Genomic DNA, 9,642 nt, shown 5'->3' with positions numbered 1-9,642 from the left:
TTCGCACTCGGCCGCGAACTGCTCCAGTGAGAGCTGCAGATCACGTTCCGATGAAGCCAACAGGACCACCCAAATGTACAGTCAGGCAAAATTTGCAAAAGAGCTGCAAAAGATTTCCCCGTACATAACAATAAAGGTAACTCAGCCCTGTTTAGAGCTCCGTAGCTCAGGCAGAAACAGATTAAACATTTGGACTCATTAAATGCACTGATCAGGCAATCAATGCTCAGCACACATACATTCACATTGTTAATCGAAAAAGAGAAGAAAAATACGCAGCAAACGGTGTCATGCTAAAGTGTAGAAGAAAATAATGGCTGATTTAGTGTTCTTTCACACTGTTTCACACTGTTTTTAATATTGTTTCAAATAGCTGTTGAAAAACCTACATAAATCAAGCCCATGTTTGGCTAGCCTGGATAATGAATTCTGCAATTTTCTTCATACTCAGTGCTGATGTCATGGCTAGGTATCCTTTAAAAGAGACACAGGTGTTTGGTTAACACAGTGACTCTAATGAGCCAYGAGCAGCAGATTTATCATTTCTTTTCATTTTTGTTCTTTTTACTCCCTTTAGTCTGTACTTTGTCAACTTTGATTATTACAAATGAAGTCCCAAATTACAGTTGGGCTATAGAGAAGAAAGTTGATGCCGGTTGCAATTTTAGGCAATAGCTGCAACAGCATCGTTTAAACTTTCTTCAAACATATTTTTGCTTTGCTATTGGATCTCTGCTCAGTCYAGAAATCAGTCTTTCTTTCATGTGGAAAATTGTACAATCTAGGGTTTTCCAGCCTGTGTGTGTGTGGTGGTGGTGGGGAATGACCACCTCTTCTGCCTAACTGGAAATTATGCTATCAGTCAAAACGCTTCAAACTGTGACCCCCTGGTTGCAGGCTGAGGGAGGAGAAGGTCACAGGAGGGTGGGCAGGGAGGGAATCCTGCCTGCATAATAACATTTTTCCATCTATTGCAGCACTTCCTCGCTGACTTGGTATGAAATTGCTGTAGCTATTTCTGAACGTAGGAAAACTGCTTAAACATGTTGATGACAGAGGATATCTTTAACTGTTTGTTGTGTCGGGAGAGGCTAACACTGAAGGCTGTAGCTGCCTGTCTCTGGAGTGTGAACCGATGTTTTTCCCCCTCTCTGAATACCAGAACATGGCTGCTGTCTGCGCAAACTCTGCTGCTGCTGCACGGCACATTCAACGGCAGTTCTTTTCAGTGTAAACCCTTCCTAAAATACTTTTTTTATATCCTCATTTGCTCACTGTTTTAAATGTTTCCACTGCAACTAGGGAGTGGCTTAAGCCAAGTTGAAGTTAAACCCTGAACCGGGGCTCATTTGGTTGTAAATTTGTATTTATTCAAATTGAAATTATTAGATTCTCCTGCCTCCTTTGCATGACACAACAATAAAGGTTATTACTAAGCATTAAGGCAAAGATGAGTGGGGTCATATAAAACATGGATGTGGGCAAATTAGCAGCCAACAATTGTACTTTTATTTCAGACCTCAGATTAATATTATTTTTTTTAGTGGAACCTCCAAACTGAGCCACAGCAGAGGTTTTATAGGACAGAACCACAGAGAAATCCACAGCAACCACCTGAAAGGTGTTTCCTGACATGAGGTTGACCTGGTGTTGAATATAGGACACCTCCACAAAGGGAAATATGATTTCTGATCATTTTTACCTGAATAAAACGCACAATAGCAGTAATAGAAAATTTGAGACAATATGCAAAATTTAAATTTGAATAACACTTTTAATGTGTTATTCAAATAAAACAAACAACAAAAGCTGACCAAGGYGCTCTAAAGTTCAGTCAAGCACTTGTATCATTAAAACTAAATAAACACACAGTAAAACCAAAAAAACATTCTCTAATTGAACATTAAACTCTACTTTTGATTGAGTCAAAGAGATGGATCTTCAGCAAGATTTAAAAGCCTCAGTAGCCTCAGAGGTAAACTTCTGCAATTTTTTTTTCACTTGTAAAACCCTGATCGCCTCTAGATTTTATTTGGGATCTAAGAACTTCTAAAAGGAACTGGTTCATAGACTGAGTGCTCGGACTGGAGTTTAGATGTTAAGAAAATCACATAAATATGTTTGGGCCAGACCTTTTAAAAACTTGAAAAGCCAACAATAAAATCTTAAATTCAATTTGTAAGTGAACAGGAAGCCAATGGAGAGAAGCCAGGACCGAGGTTACGTTCATGTTTTTCAGTACCTGTGGAACATTGTAAACATCTGATGTTTAAACAAAAAAAGTTTAATTTTTAGCAAGAAAGAAGCAGAGTCAGGGTCAAGAAAAACATGCAAAAGTGCTATGAATGGTAAGCTTCTAGMGGAGCAATTTGCAACTTRGGTTAATAGACAACAAGCCAATAARAGCATTTTAGAGAAGATGAAGTAGATGCATTATTGGCAGAGTTTCACCAGTTTGTGAAAAATCCTCTAAAAATAGTAAAACAGAATAATGTTCTTCAATGGAAAATTGAAAAAGCTATTAATAACCATCTATAGTTGATAAAAATTATTTAGGGATTTCAAGAATTTGGAGGGCTCTCTGTGTGCAAATGTGAAAGTTAATATTGGATGCGGGGATCTTCCGGACCCCAGGCAGCACAAACAGGTCCATTACTGTTCTGGACATCACYGCATGGGCTCAGGAACACTTCCACGAATCATCGTCAGTAAATGGAGTCCACTGTGTCATCTCACAAATGCTGCTTAAAGCTCTTCCCRGCGAACAAGTCGTATGTGAACACTATCCAGAAATACTGCTGTCATCTTTGAGCCATAGYTCATTTAAAATGGACAGAGGCAAAGTCAGACAAATCCAAAGCTGAAATTCTGCAAAACCACGGGTGCCGCCATCCTCTGTTSTAAATGAGGGAGGGATCATCCTTTTTAATTCCATACCATTTATTTTTATAGTGCCAAGTCACAACAAACATCTCAAGGCACTGTACAAAAAAAAGGAAAACAATAAATTTAAGGAAGCCAGCAGATTGCATAAAATCACTTTGTTGCAGTCTCCCATCCTGAGCAGCACACTGGTGACAGTGGAAAGGAAAAACTCGCTTTTAACAGGAAGAAACCTCCAGCAGACCCGGGCTCAGGATGGGTGACCATCTCCCTCAACCGGACGGATTTGTGGGAAAGGGAAGATGCATTTAAATGTAAAAAGACTSGTCCAAGTGTATTTTCTATAGGATTTATGAAAACGTCTTAAGCCTAGCTTAAGTAGACAGAGTGTCAGCCTCACGGACAGAAACTGGAAGTTGTTTCCACAAGAGGAGCTTGATAACTGAAAGCTCTGCCTCCCGTTCTACTTTTAGAAACTAGGAACCACAAGTAAACCTGCAGTCTGAGAGCGAAGTGCTCTGTTAGGAAAGTATGGAACAATAAGATGTTTAATACTAGAAGCACTCGGAGAGTGCAAACCTCCGCCAAGACCAATTTCCCCCATCCTGTAATAGAGTTACAAAGGGGCGCATCAATACTACAGTGCCACCTGCTGGACACTTTGTAACCYACGCCCTGTGAAAGCATCACAGCTTTGCCGATCTCAGAGTGTTAAAAGAAAAACATTCCTGTATCCGCATCGTGATCCGGAAYATCACCAAAGTTTAAAGGTGTGTTATTTGACCTGTACCCACATGTGGTAAAAATGTCATGACAATCCGTCCACAAGTTTTTGAGTTATGTTGTCCACAGACAGAACAACAGAATGACAGATTGACAGACAGACAGACAGACAGACAGACAGACGGACAGACATACGTGACCGAAAACATTACCTTGCCCTTGGCGGCGGTAATAAGATGGAGCTTGATTGTTGAGAGCTTTGCATGTTCGAAGCAAATGGAGTCCTCCATTAGACAAGACTGGGACAACATTCTCCCTAAAACTATGAGTTCCTCAGTTTGTAGATGTTTACAGTCTGTTGTTAAAGTAAGAAGGGATTCTTCACTGTGGTAAACTGGTCTCTGTCCCCASTTTTTAAAAAATGTGTTGAATCTGTTAGATTTAAAAATATCCTACTTTGTATACATTTTTAAAAACAACCCATWAAACAACCAATGTTTTTACCATTTTCCATTGTGAATAAAATATAGGTCTATAGGAGWTTTCGCAAACTGTTRCATTCTGTTTTTATTTACATTTTACACAGTCTCTTAACTTAGAGATTTGGATTTGCATTTTTATATCTTTTTTCTTTTTCTGGAGAGGTTTAGAATATACTGTACCTTCAGAGGTACTGATCAGCTTTCAGTGAGCATTTAAAGCATTATGAGTGTTATGTTTAAATAATGAGATKTTTATTATGGCGGCTTAAAAGCCAATCATGGACCACATTTTTGCTCAAACTTCCAAAGCCAAACRGTAATATTTCACCCAGTCTTTTTCAGTAAATGTCACCACCTAAAAAAAGGTCAAAGCCAACTCTGATCTCCATTTGCTCTCATATTTAGTGAGAAAGCAGCTCTGCGAATGTGCGCTGATTGTTCCAAGTGTCTCTTTGAACCATCGCCACTGAGGAGGCTGCCACCGTTGCCCTCTAATCTCAGCTCAGTCTAAAGGGAGATTTAGCGTCCCAAATGATGGGGAGTGATGAACTATCGACCGTGCTCAGCCTGCCATGACGTACACTCTAGTGCTCAATACTCTGTGGAGAAACTACTCTGCTGTCATTTGATAGGCCCCGTCGACATCACCGTAAAAGTAGTCCACTTTATTCACTTTTAAGAGCGCATTGCTTGTGTGGTGCAGTCAGTGAAAAAAATAAGGTAGGCATGAAATTGCATCTTTGTAATGGGATTTTCTCTGCTATTTGCTGCAATTTTCTAATATATTTTGTAGTTCTCCAACTGTAGCTACAGAGAGCAAAAACCTCACAAACTAAAATAGTGAGCATGTTTTCAACCTGAGCAGGAGCAAGAAAATGTTATTATAGACTTTTAAAATAATGTTTAACATGTTGAATTGGCTTCTGAATGTTTATAATTCTAACCGTCTGGAGAGGGACGGGTATTTTTAAAAAATAAATATGCCTTCTTAAGTAAGGGGCGGCGCTTTATTTTTTACTCTGATGTGCCCTCTGCTAAGATTTCTTAGACTTCAGCTGTTTTAAGATGATTAAAGTTCACTTTGGTCTAGATCCTGTTCAGATTAGCTTTTAGCTTGTCTACATGTTCTTTCCAAACTGAGGTCTTCTGAAAGGCGAGCTACAAGAATTAAGTTACAAGTTCATAACTTTTTCACAGATTCCTTCTTTTAAAGAGCCAAACTATGTCTTTGAGAACAAAGGTATGTTTTGGGCATGAGTGGTTCCACAACTTGTCTGAGTGGAAAGTGGGTTTAGATAGAAAATGTTTAGCTTGTTCCGCTTAACAAGCTTTACTCAATCAAAGCTGCTTAGCTTTGGAAAGACAAAGTTTCAGTTTGTTTGGTGTTTTTCCTCCTAGGATTCTCCTCCACACTTTTACCTCCCAACATTTAACAGAAAGCCTTCTTGTAGAACCTTGTTAGCTAACATGTTGTTGCTCTGTGTGTTCTTCTAGGTGTTGGCTTTGTTTGAAGAAGGAGAGGAAACAACCACTGCYTTTGTAGAACCTGTTGTTATTCTTCTCATCCTCATTGCCAATGCTGTTATTGGGGTCTGGCAGGTGAGATATGCTGTTCATGCTTTGTCTTTCTGTAAAGTGTATAAAAATGCCAGTTTTTCATGTTAAATGTGAACTTRGCTCCTATTAAAAATGCTGTATCCAAGCTTTTGCTTTTGATTTATGAACCGTTTTGTCTGAGAGCTGCAATCAAACTAAGAGAAAGCTAGCGTGTAAGTCTATAAAGCCCATCACAGAGTGGCAAGGCTGTCAAATTAAAATATTAAATTAAAGCATGAACAACTCTTATGTATAATATTGCCCTGGTGTTGAAGAGGAAGCAGAATTTTTATACACAAAGTGGAAAGTACAGAAATATATATATGTGTGTGTACATATATATATATGTGTGTGTATATATATATATGTGTATATATATATATACATATATGAGTGTGTGTGTATGTATGTAGGTATGTATGCATGCATGTATGTGTGTGTAAATGTGGACACTGTATTTGTATGTGAATGTGCTGATTGTGTATGATGGTCAAATGTCGGGTGWGGTGTCCTGTGTGTTATTGGTGTTCATTTCACATGTTGTATAATTTCTATTGGTTTCTCTCTTTACTGTTCTTATATTTCTCTTCTACTTTTTTTTTCTTACTATAGTATTATATAAAAAGCCACTGATGATGCAGAAATTAAGAAACCAACATTCAGTTTTGTTTTCTACTGAAGTACAGAAACGTTCTGYTGTCTTGAGATGATGCAGAAAGTCACTATTCAAAATGGTTTTTAAGTATTCTTTCTCCCGACGATGGCTTCTAAGAATTCAAAACTCATTTTTACAAAAACGTTTTTGCTTTGTGTTTGACTTGAATACTTTTTGCCAAGTGATCTTTCAATAAATAAACGTAGAAACACCAGTAAAACAAGTAAAAATCCATATTCATCCTTGTCCCCGTTTTTCTCCTCCCCTCTTTGTTTTCTTTCTTCTCAGGAGCGTAATGCAGAGAATGCCATCGAGGCTCTGAAGGAGTACGAACCGGAGATGGGGAAGGTGTATCGCATGAACCGCAAGGCTGTCCAGAGGATCAAAGCCAGAGACATAGTCCCAGGAGACATCGTGGAGGTGGCAGGTTAGCTGTGACCGCATCACGCTGAATTTCTTTTCCCGTTACTGTCACTTCCTGAGACCAATTTACGCTCTGCCGACCCCCACGCAGCACTCTCTGCTGTCACCTGGCTGCCTGCACGCTCCCRTTACTACATACACACTCAGATACACTCAGYCAGCTTCATTCATGAGTTTGGAAARACTGTTTGAATCTCTCAAACTGTGTTACATAAGAGTCTCTACTGTGGGCTGCTTGTATCTGTGTGTGTGTGTATGTGTGTGTGTGTTAGAGAGGTTCTTCTGTGGTCACTGCGTGTATTTAAGGCCCAGTTTAAGTTTCCACAGTTTTCTCTTTTCCTCTGCTTTTCATGCTCTCATTCTCACCACCTGGACGCTGCTGGATGTTTGTCACMCTCCAACCCCCACCCCCCCAATGTTACATGCACAGACTCTTCCCCCGCTGTAAACTCGCCCATGATGTGTGGGTAGCTTCGGCTAAAAATAGCCCCTCAGGTTCCACCAACATCTGTGTGCGCCGGGCACACATGCAGCCCCCCCCCCGGGACAACACATTAGCATCAACATGGCCGGTTCTGGGAGGGTGATTTGTTTCAGGTGGCTTGGAGCGATATGCGGAAAAGGAGGAAGTTCTCACTCTGTGTGTGCGTGTTTTTGTGTGTGTGTGTGTGTGTGTGTGTGTGTGTGTGTGAGAGAGAGAGAGAGAGAGAGACGGAGAGAGATCACAGTGTTCATTCATAATCACAACACAGGAAGGAGGAGGGAAAATGAATTCTGCCTAAAGCCTTGCATTTCAACACAAGGTTTGAAATATAGAATAACAGTCCATCCACTCAGGTATCTATTATTAAGGACCCTTTAGGGAAGTAAGCATTACATTTTAAAAACTAACTTTGTTTTTCTTTCATAGAATCTAGGACACATGAAATGCTCACTTGGAATTTGAGCTTTTTGGAGCCATTGTTTTCTATCAGGTCATGTGAGGGCAAGGCTACACAGGTAGAATTCCACAGAATGGCTCCAGCCCAACCCCCACACCTACCACCACCGTCACTGTCACTATCAACACCGGCTGTGACTCTGTGGTAACGGTCGGCTCCTCTCAGTGGCACCAAAGTTCAGAAGGAGCTGTGTTTTAAAGTTGATCCATCTGCTGCGTGACTGAGGGTTTGATATTTCTGCTGATTAGAGACAGCTGGCGCTTCCATTACTGGACAGGTTGGGAAAGGTGACGGTCAACAACGCAGATAAGCAAAGCTCTACCTGAAACCAGATTGTTTGCCAATTCGATTTTATTATTATACATGATGAGGATTTACATTCCCTAATCATCATCTCCAGTCAAGGTCACAAAGCAAGGTCAAATGTCAGACAAGGTCTTTGTTCTTCTAGGCCTCATGTCTTCTGATCCCAGCTAATTTAACACAACTTGACACATGTACGCATCAGCAGCTGATGTCATTATGATCTACAAGCTGGCAAGGATTTGAAAGAATAATGATGTAGCAATACAACAACATCTAACTAATCTTTGTAACCTTTCATTATGTGGCCTTGACCATATGAAGGTTCAAGGTCTGAGCTGCGGTGGTCCCACATGAAGCTCAGACACCACACTGGGGACATTTTCTTGGTTGRTCATTTGGTAAAYGTCAAATCTATTGTGTGGTCACAAAACTAAGGTTAGACATGAAAAGCAACCGTTTAATGCAAACGTTTTTGCATCATTCTSGAGTAATGATTTAAATAAAAAAGTTGTTCAACATTCCTATAGGTTGTAGATAATCAGGCCACAGCTATAGACACACGATCAATGTCTGCGGGAAATTTGTCCAATAGAATGTTGATCATTTTAATAAACTCTGATCCCGAACCACACAACAATCTGGGGGATGTAAGCAGAGGACTCTCGGGCCTGTCATGGCCCAAAAAAGCAAGGTTGGTGGCAKCAACTAACCCACTCACTCTTTGGTAAGCTTGCAACAACATGTTGAGTAACATGCGCRGCAGCAGTTTCCTGTTTCACCACCGTGCCTCAGAACTGCTTAAATATGAAGAATGATGTGGAATGAAAAAAGCAGAAAATGAAATTTTGGATAMAAGAGGAAAGGTCACTGGCTGGTTCACAACTTCCCTCTATTACTCTGCATTGATCTATTTTTACATTTACTAATGCTCAAMGAAAGTATGTTGCAATGCCTTGTGGTCTAGATAAATTCATGCCTCGTTTATTGAGATGCACTCATTTTAAGCAGTGTTCATATCTGCCCATGTTTGTCTGCCCTGYAGTCATTCTGACATCCTGGAACATACCACAATGCTTCAATAAAACTAGCTTATGTGTACAAATTATATGTAAAAGTCAACAGAAAAACAGGTGTAAAAGATAAACGCAGTAAGAGTTCAGAGCCAACCTCGAATACTGGAAATGGCTAAACTTATAGAGCATTAATTACTGTAAACATGTAATTTATTCTCCTTCTGCAGAGAAACATGATGAAAAACCTGAGGCCTTGTCTGGATGAAAACACAGGTTTTCCTAAACAATCTTWTTATTTTCACATTTCTAAAAGTGCTAAGTGTTCCCGGACTGTACGTACCATGAAAATACACCATGACCCCCCCACAAACAGCAATAGCTTCTGGCCGGGAACCCACCTTGCTAACCCACAAACATTTCATTAAAATATGTAAAGGAAAATCAACGTTTAGAATGTTCTTCTCACTTTTCTTGACTATTCAACAATTATTACATTTTTTTAGCGTAATAATTTCATTAACATGTTTTAAACTGACTTTCTTTCCAACAAACTGTTGATAAAAACAGAAGAAATCAAACCTCTCTAAAGCTTCATTAAATACAATTTCAATATATTATTC

The 9,642-nt window shown here is 39.7% G+C and overlaps 1 protein-coding gene across 2 annotated transcripts in view; it reads left to right on the top strand.

The window, feature by feature from the left end:
* Window positions 1–9,642, top strand: part of LOC106528045 (sarcoplasmic/endoplasmic reticulum calcium ATPase 2) — a 68,113-nt gene that overhangs the window by 19,947 nt on the left and 38,524 nt on the right. For both annotated transcript variants that reach the window (XM_014023098.1, XM_014023097.1), the window contains exons 4-5: window positions 5,583–5,687; window positions 6,628–6,766. In XM_014023098.1, the coding sequence (XP_013878552.1) occupies window positions 5,583–5,687; window positions 6,628–6,766 (244 nt within the window). The remainder of the gene's footprint in view (window positions 1–5,582; window positions 5,688–6,627; window positions 6,767–9,642) is intronic.

This window comes from Austrofundulus limnaeus, unplaced genomic scaffold (genome assembly GCF_001266775.1).
Source record: "Austrofundulus limnaeus strain Quisiro unplaced genomic scaffold, Austrofundulus_limnaeus-1.0 Scaffold357, whole genome shotgun sequence".
NCBI classification, from domain to species: domain Eukaryota; kingdom Metazoa; phylum Chordata; class Actinopteri; order Cyprinodontiformes; family Rivulidae; genus Austrofundulus; species Austrofundulus limnaeus.
Note: the sequence above shows the minus strand (reverse complement) of the source record. Positions and strands in the feature narration are given on the sequence as shown.